The 18,749-nt window shown below is 49.9% G+C and overlaps 9 protein-coding genes across 9 annotated transcripts; 4 read left to right on the forward strand and 5 right to left on the reverse strand.

The window, feature by feature from the left end:
* Positions 1 to 304: 304 nt before the first annotated feature.
* COCVIDRAFT_17241 (hypothetical protein) lies at positions 305 to 3,007 on the reverse strand (the record flags this gene model as incomplete). The annotated part of the gene is made up of 1 exon (XM_014699612.1): positions 305 to 3,007. One exon carries the CDS (start codon positions 3,005 to 3,007, stop codon positions 305 to 307), a length of 2,703 nt encoding a protein of 900 aa, XP_014555098.1.
* A 677-nt stretch (positions 3,008 to 3,684) lies between these two features.
* Positions 3,685 to 4,035, forward strand: COCVIDRAFT_103089 (hypothetical protein; the record flags this gene model as incomplete). The annotated part of the gene is made up of 1 exon (XM_014699625.1): positions 3,685 to 4,035. A coding segment is annotated over one exon (351 nt), but the record flags the coding sequence as incomplete, so codon positions are not given.
* Positions 4,036 to 4,459: 424 nt separating this feature from the next.
* On the forward strand, positions 4,460 to 5,089 carry COCVIDRAFT_103205 (hypothetical protein; the record flags this gene model as incomplete). The annotated part of the gene is made up of 1 exon (XM_014699626.1): positions 4,460 to 5,089. The coding sequence occupies one exon, from the start codon at positions 4,460 to 4,462 to the stop codon at positions 5,087 to 5,089; it is 630 nt and encodes a 209-aa protein (XP_014555112.1).
* A 579-nt stretch (positions 5,090 to 5,668) lies between these two features.
* On the reverse strand, positions 5,669 to 6,842 carry COCVIDRAFT_39035 (hypothetical protein; the record flags this gene model as incomplete). The annotated part of the gene is made up of 2 exons (XM_014699627.1): positions 5,669 to 6,593; positions 6,670 to 6,842. The coding sequence occupies 2 exons, from the start codon at positions 6,840 to 6,842 to the stop codon at positions 5,669 to 5,671; spliced, it is 1,098 nt and encodes a 365-aa protein (XP_014555113.1).
* A 219-nt stretch (positions 6,843 to 7,061) lies between these two features.
* COCVIDRAFT_103066 (hypothetical protein) lies at positions 7,062 to 8,792 on the reverse strand (the record flags this gene model as incomplete). The annotated part of the gene is made up of 3 exons (XM_014699628.1): positions 7,062 to 8,192; positions 8,239 to 8,546; positions 8,714 to 8,792. 3 exons carry the CDS (start codon positions 8,790 to 8,792, stop codon positions 7,062 to 7,064), a joined length of 1,518 nt encoding a protein of 505 aa, XP_014555114.1.
* A 242-nt stretch (positions 8,793 to 9,034) lies between these two features.
* COCVIDRAFT_103054 (hypothetical protein) lies at positions 9,035 to 11,681 on the forward strand (the record flags this gene model as incomplete). Its single annotated transcript, XM_014699629.1, has 6 exons — positions 9,035 to 9,103; positions 9,246 to 9,571; positions 9,621 to 9,888; positions 10,266 to 10,730; positions 10,814 to 11,448; positions 11,519 to 11,681. 6 exons carry the CDS (start codon positions 9,035 to 9,037, stop codon positions 11,679 to 11,681), a joined length of 1,926 nt encoding a protein of 641 aa, XP_014555115.1.
* Positions 11,682 to 11,863: 182 nt separating this feature from the next.
* On the reverse strand, positions 11,864 to 13,722 carry COCVIDRAFT_39038 (hypothetical protein; the record flags this gene model as incomplete). Its single annotated transcript, XM_014699630.1, has 6 exons — positions 11,864 to 12,298; positions 12,364 to 13,094; positions 13,166 to 13,248; positions 13,302 to 13,415; positions 13,466 to 13,536; positions 13,588 to 13,722. The coding sequence occupies 6 exons, from the start codon at positions 13,720 to 13,722 to the stop codon at positions 11,864 to 11,866; spliced, it is 1,569 nt and encodes a 522-aa protein (XP_014555116.1).
* Positions 13,723 to 14,999: 1,277 nt separating this feature from the next.
* On the forward strand, positions 15,000 to 16,371 carry COCVIDRAFT_103243 (hypothetical protein; the record flags this gene model as incomplete). The annotated part of the gene is made up of 4 exons (XM_014699631.1): positions 15,000 to 15,188; positions 15,249 to 15,344; positions 15,609 to 15,823; positions 15,885 to 16,371. The coding sequence occupies 4 exons, from the start codon at positions 15,000 to 15,002 to the stop codon at positions 16,369 to 16,371; spliced, it is 987 nt and encodes a 328-aa protein (XP_014555117.1).
* An 85-nt stretch (positions 16,372 to 16,456) lies between these two features.
* On the reverse strand, positions 16,457 to 18,576 carry COCVIDRAFT_27885 (hypothetical protein; the record flags this gene model as incomplete). Its single annotated transcript, XM_014699632.1, has 3 exons — positions 16,457 to 17,929; positions 17,988 to 18,309; positions 18,371 to 18,576. 3 exons carry the CDS (start codon positions 18,574 to 18,576, stop codon positions 16,457 to 16,459), a joined length of 2,001 nt encoding a protein of 666 aa, XP_014555118.1.
* Between the last annotated feature and the right edge of the window lie 173 nt (positions 18,577 to 18,749).

The raw sequence follows: 18,749 nt of genomic DNA on the forward strand, positions 1-18,749 counted from the left end.
AACTGTGAAGCATTAAATCACGCTGAACGTTTTCAAAGTTATTCGGGATGTATTATGTGAATTAAAACAGATTAGAAAAAACGCAAGGGATATAACAGAGTATGTAAACGTATCAGACATCCTATCCCGAAGACCACCAACGACACATAACCATCACAGTCCGACATCACCACCACCCAACTCGAAGCAACATCACACGGCATCTCTCAATCCGTCTCTCGATACTAAATACATCCAATTACTTAATAATCTAGTTGATAGATATATAAATATCCTTTCTTTCCCGACCACAACCCCCTTCTCCTCACCGCGCCTTCTCCCCCAACCCCACCCCCTTCTTCCTCGCCTGAACAACAGCATGCAAACACTTCCCCACAGCCTCCAAATCACCCAAAAGCGTAACATGGCCGCGGTCGCTCGACACCACGCCTCCCTTCACAACACTGTACCCAGAAGGTACCATAGCCGCGCGAGCCAACACAACGCCATCTCCACTTGCAAACGCAAGTTCATCATACACATCCGCGCGCTTGATAGCTTCTCTGCTTTCCACCTTCGCGCCGTAAACCGTGGGGATGGATTTCCCGTAAATTAGGGCGATGGGGGGATATCGGTTTGCGGCCGTGTGTTCAGGTCGGTGATCGAGTTCTTGCTTGAACTTCTTGACTTCCGCAAGGGTGCGAGTTAGGTACTCAACAGCCTTATTGTACGGGATCGTAACGTGGGTTGCAGGGTTGGGTTCCTTGGAAGTTTCGGTGGCCTGGTTGTGGCCCATTTGCGGGCCCATGCCGGCTTGCTCGGCACTGCCTTCTGTGACGGCGTTTGCGGCGTTGCGGGCTACGTCGGAAGTGTCTTTTGCGGAGCTGTTTTTGCGGGGAGGAAAGGTGGGGAGGACGTTTGAGACGGCGTTCATGAGGCTGCTGACGCTGAAGGTACTGTCTTTGGGGGGCTCGGGGCGCGGCAGGGGCGCTGCTATGCAAGGGGATAGGCGGCATTCCTTCCAGGTGTTTACGTCAAAGAAATCGACGGGATATTCCTCTTTGGTGTGTTTGTTGATGAAACATTTTCCGTCAAGGGGCAGTAGTGCATAGGACGTGCGGATACTGAAGTTTACTTGAGCGGTCAGTACACGGGAAGATAAGAGTACATCGTCCCCGTTCCGGAAGGGGCCGAGAATGTTGACACATCGCTGAGGTACTCCAGCGTATACGACTCCAGCAACAAGGTCCGGACGCTGATTGATCACATGGCGGGTGATTAGACCACCTAGTGAGTGTGCAATCATTGTAGCGCCCCGCTTCTCTGGAGGCACTTCCGGCTGATTACAAGGCAGTGTTTCAAGAAACTTAATCATCTGCCTACTGAGAAAATGTGGCGATAGTCTCCAATCGTACCCGTAGTTGTGTATTCTCAGCTTCCCCTCTTTAGCGTTATCGCTCGCCCTCAATCGCTTGAAAAGGCGTTTTGCAATATCAACCGGGCCAATGTGGGTCAACATACCACTAGGAATAATAGTCTCATGCATCTTCTCATCAGCATCTGGATCAAGAGGGACCTCAAGATCTACTTTTCGTAGATTCAGTCCAACCTTGATCGGCACCCACAACTGCCGATGGGGAGGTTCCGCTGACCGCAAAACAGAGCCACGATAGCCTCCCAGTATCACCAGATCTCCCTCTATTTCTTGAAGAGCCTGAGTGAAGTACGGATGCATTTCATTCTCTGCATCTCCAGGGCGGAGTGAAGATCGCTTCGGTTTTAAGGAATCACTGCGTGGTGTTGGTCCAGATGCACTTCCACGAATGCCCGCTCGAGACGCAGGTCTTTCCTCGGTGTCACGTGTCTTGGACACATTGCTGAAATTACGGTTTCTGAACAACTCGGTACTTGAACTCAGGTTGAAATTGTGCAGCGAGGGACTCGGAAGCTTGAAGTTCGAGTCTTGCCAACTGTCTTTCAGGGCCTTGAGCCTGCTATTAACCTGTTCATGTACACTTTCAAAGCGCGAGTCGTCGCCCAGGGATGACGCAAGAGATCTTGTCCGATACAAGAGCAGAGACCCTTCGGAGTTGGACCGACGCAGCCTGGGCGCCGGCCGTTCGACTGGTGTTTGACTTGTTGGAGAAAGAGTTGATGAGCTGCTGTCGCTAAATTCACGCTGTGGTACTGGAGCAGTATTGGACCGCTGAGAAGCACTTGAAAAATTGCTCCCCTCATCTCTAGAGTCGTCAGGTGCGGACTGACGAGCACCGTCGTGTTGTGGTATGTTTTGAGGTCGTGGTGGGTTGGCAAACGTATCCCGTCTCCTCTTACTAGATTGCTTTAGGGCAGTGTCCACTGATGAAGATGACAGACTCGGTAGCGAAAAATGCATGTCTTTGTAAGACTTGGTAAGCGAGGCTGGTATATTAAAGTTTATGTATTTGCGCACAGCCTCGCCCATTGAACTTCCCGAGGACGCTCGCCTTCGTCCACTATGCAGGTGCTGGCGCAGCATAGCGCGATGATCGCCCTGCTTCTCCTTCTGAAATGTCTTTGGGCCGGCGCGCCATGGTGAGGGAAGGCGCGTTGACGGATCCGATTGTTGCCCACGGTCGGCATTCCTTGCCGTCTGGGCGGACGCTGGCTTGAGGTCGGGTTTCTCGGTATGCTTGGATGTCACCGTCGGTGACTCTGGTATGCGTGCAGGCAATGCCGGTGTTTTCCGTTCTGGAGACGTTTCGGTAGCCTCCTGCCAGCCGTCGAAGAAGGCCCCATCTTCGGTCGCGTCGAGAGCCGCAGCCTTTTCCGCAGCCGGTGTCTTTGGAGAGGTGAGACGCGTCTGCTGTCTGCCAATGCTGACGCCTATGGCTGACTGCACTGTCTCGAGTTCCAAGGCCCTCTCCTCTGGCGTCTCATCCTCGGAAGGAGTGAGGTCACCGTCGATGATAGAGGCGAATTGGATCTCGGCGAGGGCATTTTGGCGCCGAGGCTGGCTGCTCGCTGCATTGGGTGCTGGCTCTGCCATGTTGTTATTGGTGGTGGATGTTTGCGTGGGCTGCAATCATGGCTCGAGAGCCGAGTCGAGTCGTCATGCCTGCGGCACCTTGCTCATGTCGTTGTGTGGCAGTGTTAGCTACCCGCCCACTGCCGAGGGCAAAAGAGACTATAGGCCTTTGACCTGGCGGAGAGGCCTATCTCGACTCCTGCCATCTCTTTTCAAACGAAGCGACGGTCGCTACTGTGTCTGGAAATGGTGTGAAAACTGCAATGGCGACACAGTTCGATGGAAACGTTCAACGTCACATGTGAAGCGCGTCTTTGTCGCCGATTGCGTCTGCCCAGCCACCAGCCACAAACGCCACGCTGCACCTTAGTCAGCCCATATTGCTTACATGTGAGAATCGACCAATAAGACAATGCAGGATAAGTTCTCCGCCTGCTAGAGCACTACTTTGTTGCAAAAATAGTCGAGATGTGCACAACATCCCTCCCGTATGGAAAACTTCTCATCTGGATAATTCTTGCAGAGAATTCCGAATACGCCAGCGCCATCCCAGCAACGACGACTTGAGCAATCTATCTCTGGACGAAAGCTAGCATCGGCAGTACTAGATATGACAGCTTGTAGCATGCTCGAGGCATTTAAGATTGTTCCAACTGCCGATATCTCATTCGATAAGCCATTGGCATTTCTTGGGAACAGTGCGGGGATTCACCGCCAATATCGTCGTTTCTCCTCTTTCCATCGTCGAATCCCATGATATTTCGCTTCAAGATAAAACCACTCACGAGATCAATCTTGCCACACTCGTACACATATATGTACATGCGGTGTTTATCCCCTCACATTTTTCATTTATTCTGTCATACAACATACCATCTGCAGCACATGCGATTGCGACTCCCATTGCGGCTCCGAGCTTTTCCGTTGTGGTACACAGGCTAGCCTCGGATGTCATGCGTCTCAGGAACAAGTCAGCCGATCGCCATCAGACCACCACTCAGACACGTCCAAATAACAGCGCATGTGGTCCTTTGTTACCGATGGGGTAATCGATTTCATAATGCGGGGCAGTTTAGACATACAAATCGTCATCGCTACCGGTTCCTTCTCGCGTTCAGCCGAGCATTCGCCGTCCGCCCGACGACAAGCGAGGCAGCGACCGCTCGTCGTCACGCAACGTCAAGCATGTGCATGCTGATCGACTGCCGAGTGGATGCATAAGTAGGGATTCTCGTGCTCTAGTGTCTGTGCTGAGTGAAGAATATGATCCAAGTTTGCAGTGCACGGATCTACGTTGAATCTTGAAGTCGAATTGAAATATATTTATAAAGACGAAGCATTAGTGATAAATAACCCACCTTTTTCAAGCCGCCTTAGAGTACTGTACTCAACCTCTCAATCTGCCTTGGAGACTCACATTCGAATCTCATATTCACATCGTACGATAATTTCAAAACAACAACAACAACAACCATGGCATCTCTACTCCGCCTCCCAGCTCCCCTCCCACCAACATCCCTCACACTGGGCCAACTCATCACCGACCCTCTCTCCAACAACTCCCTATCTCACACACCGTCAATCGCCTACGACGAAACCAACAGTGTCCCAATCGCCCAAAAAACAACCCTCAGAACCCTCACAAACCCCACCACATTCCTCTCCCACCTCGCCCACTCCCCGCAAACCCTCTCCTTCCTCCGCAAAACAACCCTCCAACGTAAACCAATCTACCTCGTCACCGCCCTGGAAACCACGCAGAAGCCCTCTTCCTCTACCGCATCCTCAACCTCCGTGCGCCGCGTAGACTCCGCATCAGACATCCACTCTAAATCCTCAAAGCAGCTAGAGGATGAGTCGATATTAGCGGTGGGGCTAAGAGAGGTGAAATGCAAAATCGAGGATAGAGAGGCGCCGCATGCGTTGGAGGATATTGGGTTTGAGTGGGGGTATTATGAGGATGGGGAGGAGGATGGGCAGGTGGCTGTTGGATTGGGGGGTGTGCTGAGTAAAGGGGAGGATCGTGGGGATGGGAGTGAGAAGGGGAGGAAGGAACAAAGAGAAGAAGAGGATAGTGGAGATGAAGGCATTGGAGGGTTTTGAGCAATGTTCTTTATGATGACTTTTCTTGCTGTTGGTGTTATCATGGTTGGACTTTCTTTGACGATTTTTTCCATGTCGATGATTGGAATTGGGGGCTGGGAATAACTAAATGGACGAAATGGGCTGCAGAAGGATAAGGGAAGGGCGGAAAAGGCTCAGTGAGCTGCATGGGATATAGCATGGTAAATGGCGTTATTGATACTTTTCTCATGTATGCAATTTGGATTAAGCCAACAAAAGGCCGGCAATTCCTCTTCACAAATCCCTGTTGACATTGCCGTAAGGTGGAAAACTGATCAATATATAAACCTCAAGCCTTGCTGTAGCATCTGGACGTCTGTTCAAACACACATACTGTCCATCCCACACGACAAAGACTGTACCAAACGAACACTCCATACTTGAAATACTGATTCAATTCCACACGACTCCTGTTCTAGCAGGACATCTGTGGGATTCGTATTCTAACAAAACCCTTAGACGAAGCGTGTCATGGTTCCCCGTCTGAACAGTCATAGTAGTACAAGAAACACCCAAACTCCCCATACCCAAACATAGAATACACAAGCCTCGTACACCCTAAATAGACTCCCCAGTATCAGCTCTCGGACGAATACCATCAGCAGAAAAAGCCCAGCCACGGCCTTCAGTCGGCGTCATAGCCCTCCGCTTCTCTACGGGACTCCATTCCATACCGGGAGCGGGCAGCCCCGCAATGGCCGCATCGTCTCTTGCTCTCTGTCTACTGCCGCTCCTACGATGGCCAGCACCATCAGGTCTGGAATTCGCATTCGCTTCTTTTGCACCATTCAACCCCTCCGGATCCGTAACCAGCCGCACACCCGCCGAACGCTGACGTTCCCTCTCAGCATTCAGCCGCTTCCCCTCAGCCTTCTTCTTCTCAAACTCGATAATCAGCGTCTTGAAATACGCTTCTGCTGCGCTCGTTGCACTGTAGTGTACCGGCGTCCAGCTATAACTATTGCTGGCAACCGGATTCGCACCGTACTGCAGCAACATTCTCAATGCCTTCAGCTCGCCGGCTGCAGAGGCATGATGCAGCGCCGTATTGCCCTGGTTATCACATGCAGACAGTATATTCGTGCCGTGCATGATCAGCGTGGGAATCAAGTGCAAGGTGCCAGACCCTGACTTGCACGCAAGCATCAGCGCATCCAAGCCCGCCTTGTTCTTCCAGCCCACGCATTCGGGGAATCGCTTGGCGAGGTAGACGCCGCATTCTTCTTTGCCGGCCATGGCGGCGAGCATTAGTGGCGTCTCCCAGTCATTGTTGCGACTGATCATGCCATCTTCATGACCGGCATCGACGAGGAACTCGGCAATGGTTGTGAAGCCATTCTTTGCGGCAAGGTGCAGCGAGGTGTTTGAACGATCGTCAAAGTCTGGGTTGCGGATGTAGTTGGGGTTGTTACGAATGATGCGCTTGACCAGCGAGAGGTCGTTCAGTAAGATGGCGCGCCGCAGACGCCGGGGTACGTCAATCCTGATGTTGATGTCAGAACAATTAAGGTGTCTGTCTTATGCATTGGCGTATGTGAAATTGACGAGATAGGACTTACATGGCTGCCCCAATCAAGCATGGTGTAGTTCCCAAGAGAGCATTGGCAATCTGGTCAAGTCGTGACGTGAGGGAGGACGGGCAGTGGGGCAGCAACGCGTTGGGTCTTGAGCTGGTTGCGGGGGCTACTAATTCACGAAACGGCGTCTTGCTGCAACTGGCTAGCACATGCATCGATGTGCGGCATGGATGTCCTTTTGGTTTGGCACGCTTGCCTTTTGTCACATGCTTCTGCATCAGTAGTGGGATACAGGCACTTTTGCGAGCCTTGCGTCGTCTCAAGTCTGTTCTATTCATGCATCATTAACATGTTGATCTATCTCGTCTCTGCAAGCGCTTCCTAATACCAGTTCCGCACATGGCTATCGTACACGCTCGACTGTCAGACCCCGCTTACAAGCCCTCAAAGTCACCAGCCGCATCATCCTCATCAATGTCTCCGTCCTGAATCTCCTTGGCCAACTCGCGTTCCCTCTCGCGCGCCTCCTGTGCGTTCTTAAGTTCTAGGCGGTGTTGGTTCATTGGGTAGCGCATTGCCTTGACGCACTCGTCATGCAAAGTCAGGCACGCGCGAATACGTTCATGGAACGCCTCGCCGGGCTCACGGGTTGCGTAGATGTCTCCAGCCACCTTTGTCTGCATAAAACCCTTCTCGTGGTCAATTGACGCCTCAATCACTCCATCGCGAATAGCCTTTGCGACAATGTACTCGGCTGACTCTTCACTCTCGAGACCAAGGCGGATGCAGATGTCGCGGAGCGAAATGCGCGAGTAGGAAAGCGACAGCATACGGATGCCCGTCTTGATGACGTTTTGTCGCAGACGAAGAATAAGCGTGTAAGTGCCATCACGGTGGAAGACGGATGAAGATTGTTGAACCACCTTCAAGAAGCCCTGCAAGTCACCCACACGGACAGCCTGGACCAGACGGAAGTAGGGCTCCATGGCACGCTCCAAGCGGGGCTGGCTAAAGACATCGCGCTCGGGAATGTCACCCATCAATAGCTCGACAACGCAAAGAAGCTTCATAGAAGCCTGATAGAAGCCAGTTGCGCAGTGCGCAGATGGCGACTTGCGAGTCGCGCTGGTCAAATGCTCGTGTGCCTCGGTGTAGGACAGCTGGATAGCCCTTATGCGGCCAAGGTAGTACAGGTATCTCGCAACCTGGTTATTGGGAGCATTGGCTGGGAATTGCGTCTGCGCCACAAGCAAATCGGCTTGTGTGATGTCGGCGGTCGAGAGGTAGTTTCGGAGCAACAGCGTAGTGACAGAGGCTTGGGTATCGGGGTCTTTTCGGAGAACAGCGCTTCGGAGAGCAGCAAGCAGTTTTCCACGGATAGTGATAACGGCCGATTGCTTGGATGGGGGCTTGGGGTCCATCTCCTCGTGGAAGAGTGAGAAGTAGAAATAGGCCTTTGCCGCGAGCGAGTCAAGTGTCCGTCTGTTCAGTTCTCGGATCTTGTCTACCAGCTTTTCGGAGAACTCTGCGCCCTCTTCAAACTCCTTCTGGTCGTAGAGATATACCTATTCCCGTCAGTCGCTGTCCGCCCTGCACCCATAACGAACATACCTGTATCAAGATGGCTATGTAGACGTCTACCTCGGGCAATGGCTCCTTGGTGCTGTTTTTGTTGAGTTGTACCTCCTCCTTATACTGAGATACGACGCTCTGTATCGCCTCGCCGTCCATGCCGATGTACTCGATGAAAGTCCGGGCTGTGGCGTTGTTGGGCGAGTATGTCAAGATGACGACGGAACATAGTACGCGGTCGGTGAGCCTCTTGCGGAGAGAAGATATTGAGCGGAGAGCGCGCAGAGTGAAGCGGGTATCGAACTGGGCCACGGCGCGCTCGAGAAGGACAAAGTTGCTGCGGATATCTACAGTCGTTGGATCAGCACTCTGGGCCAGGTACTTGCAGGCCGCACTCTCGGTGGCAATCATATGGTTGGTACACATCTTGCGGACCGACCATGCCGTCATGCAGCCGACACAAGGGCATTTTGAGGTAAAATGCATACTGTAGGGTGCAGATTGGGCGACTTACCAGCAATGGCCTTCTGCTCCACGTTCTCGGTTTTGGGCGTCTCGCCCGCCGTAACGACGCCTTCCATGCTGTCCGCCATGACGGTCGCTCTTGTAATTTCTGCGGATAGGGAGGAAGGTGCGGAGCGAGGATCGGTGGCAATGGAGGTTGGCAGTGGTGAGCGAGGGTTGGTGGTGTTGATGCTTAGCTGAGGGTGGAGCTCCCAGCTTCACTGACGCCAGCGCGGAACATCGGGGAATAGTTATCGAGCACCGAGCGCCCGCCATTGTTTACCCCCGCGTCACCCCGGCATACCCTCCTCGTATTCAGGAATTGCACACAATGACGCTTCTGGACGCGTATCTGGAGCAAATATCGCTTTGCTCGGCCTCTATCGCTGAATTACCGTATGTTCCTTGCCTGTGGACTGCACCCTTCGACTGAACCCTTCGACTGAACCCGTCCCAGATTCGCCCCGCCAAAGATATTCACCAATGCGCTGCTGCAAAACCATGATATTACCAGCCTAATTCGCGATACTGAGCTTCATGAGCGAGCCCTTTTCTCTGTCCCTCCGCCGCCAGCAGCCCCCAAACATGCGGAACCCGCTCCATCGACCAACAGGCGCAACACTATCTTCAACCCCAATGGAGGGGGTGGTACTAGCATATCCGGAGGCGGCGCCAATGCAGTAAGAGCGCCTAGACGTAACACAGCTGTTGCTGCAGTCTTGGGCAATGAGCTGGTAGAGAGGATACGGAGAGGTGGTGGAGGAGGTGCGGGTTCAGGCTTGGGTTACAGAATGTACAACCCCAACAACAAGAACGAAATAGACGTCGAGTCGCTGTTGGAAGGAGCCGAGAAGCTTCTTGGTGTCTAGTATGTGTAGTCAAAGAGCACAAGGCTCAACCTTGCTGACAAGACTCAGCCCAATACCAGGCGTGCACGACAAGATTGCAACCTTGCGCCAACGATATGCTCAAGTCGCAGCATCAGTACAATACTACGAAGAGCGACTAGCAGAACAGCAAGTCCAGCTCGAACAGCTGAATCGATCACGAGAGGATTACATAGATGAGGCTGACGAGACCCAATGTGAGCCTGAGCCAGTTGCGCCCTTGACTGAGGAAGACTTGCGACGGGAGGAAGAGGAAGCACGCCAGTTAGAGAAGAAGAAAAAGGAGCTTGAAGCCCGTGTTCATTCAATGTCGAGAGACATTTCTGGCCTGCGATGATGATCTGCCAGCTTTGCAATAAGGGCCTAGACCCAAGAGTTACAATAAGATACCCCGTTTCTTTCGCAAGCATCCGCGTTTTCCATTCTCATTTCTGACCTCAGATCAAATCAGGACAAAGGTCCGGCCAAGAGAAAAATCCTCTGAAATTATTGGACACGCGATGTAGCTGACCGCATTAGCTTAATAAGCTGGCACATGGGACGCCTCATGATCCATTTTATATAAATGGGCCTTGGAGATAAACTGGTCTGAGGAAAGATGTTTGAAAGAAAGACGTCTAATCACAGAACACAAACATCATGATTGATTTATCCCTTACACCTGAACAAAAGGAGCTCCGGGCCAATGTCCACGCCTTTGCTAACACCGTTCTATCCAAGGCTCCGACCCATTACTCCCACCTGGCCACACAGACAGAGCGCTTTCAGTCCACCCTTCCCATATATCAGACTGCCGTATCTGCGGGTCTTATCAAGGGCCAAATTCCCGTACCCTTAGGGGGCACTTCTGCCGGACTCGTCGACGCAGCCATTGTGATAGAAGAGCTCCATGCCGTAGAGCCAAGTACTGCAATCACCATCTTGGGTACTGGACTGGGTCTTACGCCTTTGATTCTAGCCGGAAGCAAGGAGCAACATGAGAAATTTCTTGCACCATTCTTAGAACAGACGGGAGAGAGACTCGCAAGCTTTGTACATAGTGAGCCTCAGGGGACCGCTAATTGGCTGGAGAAAGGAGCACCAGGCTTGCAGACTACAGCGTATCTAGAGGGAGAAGAATGGATAATTAATGGAGAAAAGGTGTGTCTTGAACGAACGACTTGAATTCTTTGATCCAATCACAATAACTATGTGATAAGTATTTCATACTAACAGCTATACAGCTATGGACCACAAACTCTGGAGGCTGGGACCAGCGCGGAGCCGATCTCCAATGCATCGTTTGCCGACAAGGAAAACCCGATATCCCCCAGGACCCTGCTTCAGACCCAATCTCAAACATCCTCATCCTCCTGGTTACCCGCTCTGATATTGCCTCTAACGACCCCTCTGCCTACCAAGTCCTTGCAGACCCCTCGCTAGGGGGTCACAAATCCGTCAATGGGCCCCACTCCCGCTTCACCAACTTCCGAGTCCCTGCCGCCAATGTCCTCGCCAAACCGGGAGAGGGCGCCCAAGTAGTCGAACAGACTTTTGGCATGTCTGCAGCTATTGTCGGCGCAATGTGCGTTGGCGTTATGCGTCACGCATTCGAAGCTGCGCTCGCCTTTTGCAAAAACGAAAACCGGGGCGGGAAGATTCCTGTGCTGGAACATCAAAGTGTGAGCGATAGGCTGATTGATGCCAAGATGAAGATTGAGGCTGCGCGTGCATTGGTGTGGAAGGCCATGTGTGTGCTGGAAAGTAAAGAGGAGAAGGTGGGCTGGCAGGCGAGATTGGAAGTTGCTCTTGAAGCAAAGATCTGGTGTAGTGAGCAGGTCACTCAGGTGGTACTGGGGTGTATGAGCGTTGTGGGCATGTAAGTTGCCCCATGTTATTTGCCTAATTTGCCAACGTGTGGTCGAGATGCTAATGGAATATGTGTACAGGAAATCTTATGCCGAGGACATGCCATTTTCCAAGATTCTGCAAGATGCGGCCTGCCTTCCGTTGTTTGATGGTGGAAATATTGGGGTCAGGAGACGGCAACTTGAGAAGATTTTCCAGGAAGATGGTTATCAGCCTTGGGGCGCGACGTATCCGGAACAATAGCTGGACTGATGAATGGGTTTTGTTAACTTGGAGCTCAGTGTAGGTAAGGATAATGGATGCTTCATACCTAACCAGTGCAATTCCTTACTTGGCTGCGCTTTTAGTACACACAGTGGTATTAATAGATACAGCCGACGCACTGAGAGATAATTCATATCGTTCAATATGCTAGAGCCCCCATACTACACTGACTTCTTAACATACTCTACTGGGCCTTTGTAGGTACGCCTACCAAAGAGAAAGTAGTACACCACTGCAACGCCGAAAAGAACACCAAACATAAGACATGACCAATTCATGTTTACCAAGGAGGGGTACGGTGCTTCTGGAAAGGCGAGGAAGACAATCGCAAGCACATTATACGAAACAGCGCCAAAATTCACTAAGATGCCTGCTCTACCAAGATTGAAGCGAGAAGAAAGGATAGGCTCTCCAAGCAACCTTCTTCTCAGCATGCAGCTGATCATTGTGGTATCGCCAATGGAGCCACTAAAAGTTCCCAAGGCCACTATGATGTTGAAAGCGAGGGGCGAAACGATGATGAGAAGACATACAAGTGCCGTAAACATAAAGGTAAAAACTACCGAGTTGAGGGGAATATCCCGGCCTTTCGGCACCTACATATTGTGTTAGCCAACATTCTCGAATACTGCAGGTGTCGATGGAAAAGAGCCAGCCATACATGAGAAAGCCACCCCGAAAACGGTAACCCCCCATCTCTCGCCAAAGACCACAACTGTCTCGATGCAGCCGTCAACTGATTAATACAGGCGAACAGCATCATCAGCACAACCACCACCGTCATCACATTCGCTGCAACCCTCGACTCAGTCGCATTAGCCAGAATCTGTATCCACGGCTGCCCCAACTCCGTCTTCCTCACCCCTGCCCTCTCCGTCCCCAAATTCGAGAAAACCGTCACAGTCATTACAATCGCAAGTATGTAATTGGTGAGCGACGTCGCCACCATAGCCCTCGGCATCACATCCGCCGCATCCTCCACTTCCTCCGCAAGATGCACCGCAAGATCCGACCCGCCAATCGTCAACGACGGACCCAGGATCCCCACGAGCGTCGCAAGACCTTTGTTACCCCAACCGCTCGGATCGTCAAACTCCGTCCATGTATCGTGTACGTTTGCGCGGGGTCCCATCACCCAGAGGACTACGACGAAGGCGAAGAAAGAGAGCATGTGTAGGGTTAGGGCTATGCCTTCCATTAAAGGTAGTTTATTGACGAGGAGCGTATTCCAGAGGATAGAAGAGAGGGTTATGAAGATGGAGAGGAGGGTCCCGTGCCAGCCTTTTATCGTGTATGAGGGGAGGTTCAAGGCGATGAGGCTTTGGATTTGCTGAGCTACGGCGTAGGAGGTACCTGCGACATTGACTTGCCAGGCGAAGACTGTGAGCCAGCCTTCAGGCAAAGCGGTTGTTAGTGCGATATAGAGAAGGGTGATGCAGAGAAGGTGTGAGGTGGTGGCGTACCGACTATGTAACTTATAAATTTTTGCTGTTTGGGTGGTGCGAGTTCGGATGCCCAGTGATACTGACCACCGGCTATTGGGGCCCTTTGGAGAGTTAGTGAGCTGTTTTTTGGAGGCGGGTGGGTGTGTTGATGTACATAGAGACCATTTCTGCGAAGGAAAGGGTAACGCATAGCATGCCGGAGCAGACGACGAGGAGCATCCAGATGCCGCCGGCAGGTCCTCCATTGAAGAGGGAGATACCGGTTCCGCTTTGAAGATATGTCAGGTTGCCTCTGGATCAGTTGGGTTGGGGACGTACATCAGGGAGTATTCCCACGTGCAACCGAGGACGACGCCGAATCCATAGATTGACAAAAACTTGAATTGTCGCTGAGGCTATATTGGTATCTTGCAGCTCTATCGCAGAGCTCGTGAACGTACCCTGAGCTGTTGGCGTTTGCCCATGCGATCCATATCTCGTTCGTCTCTTTGCGTGCCATGTTTTTTGTTTACAATGGGTGTATTTGCTAGTTCGATACTTTCGTCGGAATCGACTGTATCTGTAAGACCTTTCATGTTTGGTGGAACTTCTTCCAAGACAGAAACATCAGGCAGAGAGATGAAACATGTGGACAATGATTCAAAAGACAATGAAGGTTTGTGACACAAGAACCTTTGATGCTATTTCTCCGAAAGGCGCCTCTGACATGTGGGCAGCGATTCATCTTGATGGGTTGTTCCAGGGATGCCATATAACTACCGCAAAACGCCTGTCAGTCGACAAGATTAAGTTTGTGGAGCTGCAAAGTTGTGAGAATCCATGCAACTTGGTATGGGGCTTTGATAGTTGAATGGGAAATGTACTATTCAGGAAAATTCTTGCATGGTCTCTATACAACAGATCACAAGATACCACTATAGACCATTTCCAGAAACCAATAATCGTACCATGATAGCCAGCCAGAGAACGTACCAAGAGTGAGCGGCAAACTTTGGAAACTGCCAAGAAACTCTACTCGCACACACACAGTCAGCGGACAGTCCAGAACCAGCATTAATCTTCAACTGAGAAAGCATACCAACAAAATAAAACCGAAATAGGTAGGTAGAGCGGAGAACTAGCCAGTTGCGATCGCTGTTGAGGTCAGAAATTAGTGCAACGAAGGTTACAGCCAAGCGAAGTTGCGGCCCGTTCATATCGTCTTGTGAGTTGAACATTTCTAACCACTAAAATCACGTCTTTCCCTCGGATTCGCGCGGGATGATAGGTAACCCATATATACATTACTGAATTAACACCCCTTTCGGTATGACTTTACCAGTGCATCGGTACCTGCACCCCCGCCATGTTGCCAAACGCATTGACTCGGACTTGGGAACTCCGCATTATGAAAAACATCAACGTATGAGGATGTTTCGTTCTTAAAAACCCATGCAATTTTGGTCGCTGCGCAGTATCCGATAAGAGTCCTCTTTCCGTGTGACTATGACACTGTGAGGCAACTGCCGAACAAGGACACAAAGATACCAGAGATGAGGCTGTGAGTTCGGTACTTCGGCTGTAATCATGTCATATACAGTTTGGATTGCGTGGCAGGACAATCTATGAGGAAAGATTTTTCATTAGCATGGACAAAACTGGACATAAATTTCTGGACTTTAAAATACGTTTGGTGCATCTTGTAAATGATAGGGCGATGGGTTGATAATATGGCCCATTGATCGGTTTCATATGTTTTTTTCTGCTTTGCCAACCATTCCATGAGCCCCAGGTGACCAGAAGAAAACCAGAGGGCATTTTTGGTGCTTCATTGAATTTTTCTCCTTCGTGCCCGCTTCGCTGAATGTAACAAATGGCTTTCTCAACTGCGTCTCCATCAGATTACCGTTTCGCTCGCATCACACCCCACGACCATAGCGCTACGCTTTGGATAATTATTATTCTATCACCCATATATGCTACCTTGGTCCTCGGAATACGTCTAGGATACACAAAATGGAGAGCATATGGCTTTGATGATCTTGTCGTTATCTTGGCACATGTATGAATTTGAGCTCCTCTAATTTTTCTTTTGAGGCAAACATTACTAATTATTATGCAGGTTGTGGGGGCTGGAATGTGGGTAACACTACTGACGTCTATTGGGCATGGTCTTGGAAAATCATATGATATCCTTGATGATGTAGACATACCACGAGTGCAGCAGGTTCGTAAGAGGAAAAAAAAGGGTGAGAGCGCGTGCTGAAATTGTTACCAGACCTTCTTTGCTGCCCGAATCCTACTTTATATCGCACTAGCCCTCTCGAAGAGCTCTATTCTTGTCCTTATCTCAGATGTCTTTGGGAGCATGCCAAAAGTCACATACACGGCCAATGCCACCATCGCGTTTCTCGCGATATGGGGCATAGCTGGAGTGATTTCAGTTCCGATTGGGTGTAGAGTTGAGAGAATTATACCCAAGTCTGGCATCAATCACTGCGTGAGTTCTGTAAGTGTTTTTAATCCCTTGCTCAAGTATCCGCTGATTGATCAGATCCCTTGGATGCAAGCGCTTACTATCATTGATATTATCACCGAATGTTTCACTGTTCTAATACCACTTCTGGGTCTATATCGTAATAAAATGCATGTTGAGGATAAGGCAATCGTCATGGTGGCCTTTTTCACTCGAATACCGTAAGTCGCCTTCTCATCTATATATGGTATTGTTGAGAAAGCACCAACATCATCCTTGTAGAAATGTCGTTTTTTCTCTTATCTATCTGATTGCATATTCAAAATTCGTCAATGAGCGCCAGACTGCTATCCAAATCGTCCCGACTGTCGTTTGGCAAAGCACTCTTCTATGTTACAGCCTCATATCTGCCACAACACCCACGCTCAAGGGTTTCACCCAAGGATTCAAAACTACAGGCTTATCTCTAGAATATGCTAGAGATCTAATAACAGGGGAACTTAGTGGGGCACGAACAAGCATCGCGCTGAGACCCTTAACAACGTCAAGGCCAAGCTCAATTGCTTCAGCCAATCGAACCATTTTACAAGCCCACAGTATATCGATACAAGACAATTCGAAAGAAAATTCTAAATCAGCCACTCTAGCATCAAAGGCGAGAGATGGGTCACGGTGCTGCCGTGGCGAGAGCTCTTCGATAGCCAGTCGTGAGTCTCGTCAAGTTATGAGTAAAAAGGAATGGAAGGTCCCAGACATCTATAGATTGTGAAAATACAGATCATTACGATAACTGACTAATAAATGGCCAAAGGCTATGGAACTCCTAAGATGATTGAAAAGGGTTTACCTTGGTGCTACATCATTATAACCTCACTACCAAACGCTCGCTTGCCAGACCTTGCTGACGAAGTCGAAATCGCAATTTGATGTCTTTCCAACGACTTGAACAATATAGGTGACATTCCACCAGAATTGAACCATATTTTGAGAGTAGTGCCGTGAGAAATGGTTAGAAGCTTCCTGAACAGTTGCAGCAAGCATGTGAGCCATTTATCCGTACTCCTGCGGCTTGGATCGTCCAGCAAGTCAGTAGCGTCAATGACAATGAAGATGACAGAATTTCCGGTGTTACAAAAAAGCCATTCCAGAACCTCTAATGCCCGTGGGAACGTTCTCAAAGTTCCGTCCAATTCATCCCAATGGACATCTTGGATCAATGTGGTGTCTGACTCAATAACTGGCGGAAGAATTTCGATCAACTGGCGTATTAAACTATACACCAAAGCAACCAGCTCCATTGTTTCGCGCGTACGGCCTTTAGGTGGGTCTTTAGCCTCGAGTGAGCATGAATACGAGCAAACGGGCAAACCCGCTTCTCGGATCACATTCGTATACTGACCTGCCGCACCCGAAGCATGAGCGATTTCTCCAAAAGGATCTGAACCAGAGGTGTACAGGATCTGAGAATCAGTTGCCATCATCCACAATCTTATTCGGTCTGCTACTTCCGGATCTACAACAGCGGTATTGTTTTCGAAAGTTCCCGGTATCACAAGTTTGGCGCGGTCGAAGTGGTCTTCCAGTCCAGACGAACTTAGAAGTAGGGTGTCTCTTGTGACTTCCGGAGCATAAGAATCCTCAAGATTTTGCTGCATTAGCGCGCGTGAATCAAATGCCTGACCTGATCTGGGAGTGTTGATATTCTTAGCTCTTTCGATATATACCGCGTCCTCTGGCCAAACTAGTCGTTTTCGAGCATCTCCCTCGAGGATCTCAGACATCGCAGCGCCTGTTTCTTGTTTTTTTATCTTGTTCAAAACACCCACAAGTATGTTCTCGAGAGTCTCCTTGTTGGAAAATTCTTCCCGTCGCTTTTGTTCCATTTCCTCGTAGAAGCGTTCGTATCTTCGGCCAAGAACATCATGTTGAGCGGAATCCCTTTCGAGAAGCTTGGTCATGAATTTATCAAGCTTGCCTTCCATCTCTTCATGATAAAGCCTACTAATCTGGGCATCTGCTTGAGCCCGAAAATCAGCCTCGTCGTGGACTAGCTTTGCTAGTTTTTGGATCTCTTCGACTTGATCGTCGAAAAAGTCGAGGAGGCTTTCATTGAAGCTACCGAGAAGACGTTGAGCAGAACGCTTGGTGTACCATTGGATGATTTCTCCAAGAAACGCAAAGATCTGACTGTAAACACGCCACATGTAACTCTTCATCGTGTTGTTTTCGAAAAGCCATGAGCGCTTCTCTATTGCAGCGACTGCGTCATTGATCTCAACCAGTGCCTTAGGTAACGCCTCCATCACTTTGGTGTAATTTTCAGAGGCCTGCGACATCGTTAATAGTTGTTCAGCGCGCAGATCCCTTTGTTTATGGACAACAAACCTGAACTACTGTAGCAAGAGCTCCATAAAAGACTGTGACATAATCATTGCTTGTTGGCAACATCTTCAAAGCCGTAGAGTGCGACTTGATTGTGTTGCAGAATGTACGGAAGTGTTTAGTGGCCCGCCGAAATTTGTCCTTTTCTTTCTTTTGTTGTAAGCGATTCATCATATCTTCGACTATCGACGTAACGTCCTCCCAGGAGCTAATTTTCTCGGGAAAGGCATCCTTGGGCTGACCCTTCTGAACTTGGGCGCGGAATTCACGCATGGAACGCTCCAGCAAAATTCTAAGCTGACTCAACCTCGCCAGTTCCTGGGGCCTATGTCAGATATCTTATTAGCAGTCATTACATGTCTATATGACTATAGAAAAGTCCTTACCTAGTAGAGTTGAGGTATTCATTGATCTGCCGAATGCGTTTCTTCTGCTGGCTCTCATCGTCTTCAGCCTTCTCCACAAGGGCTTGTTCTAGCTCTGTTCCACTATCATCACGATCCTCATATTCTGCTTTAATGCGCATAGAAAAAACCCGCACGATCTCTCGTGGCACATACTTCTCTTCCTCGGATGCTTTGAATTCTACCATGTTGACGCTTTGCCTTCCTTGAATCTAGCTTCCAAATCGCATCGGCCTTACAGCCTTATACGTCCAAAACAGTTCTGTAATCAGCCTCATGGCTACCGAATTGCGCTTCAAAAGAATGCCTCGGACATTACCCATCAGAATGTATATTTGGCATGTGCATATCAACTTCTTGA

The sequence above is a fragment of the Bipolaris victoriae genome (genome assembly GCF_000527765.1).
Source record: "Bipolaris victoriae FI3 unplaced genomic scaffold scaffold_59, whole genome shotgun sequence".
Classification (NCBI taxonomy): domain Eukaryota; kingdom Fungi; phylum Ascomycota; class Dothideomycetes; order Pleosporales; family Pleosporaceae; genus Bipolaris; species Bipolaris victoriae.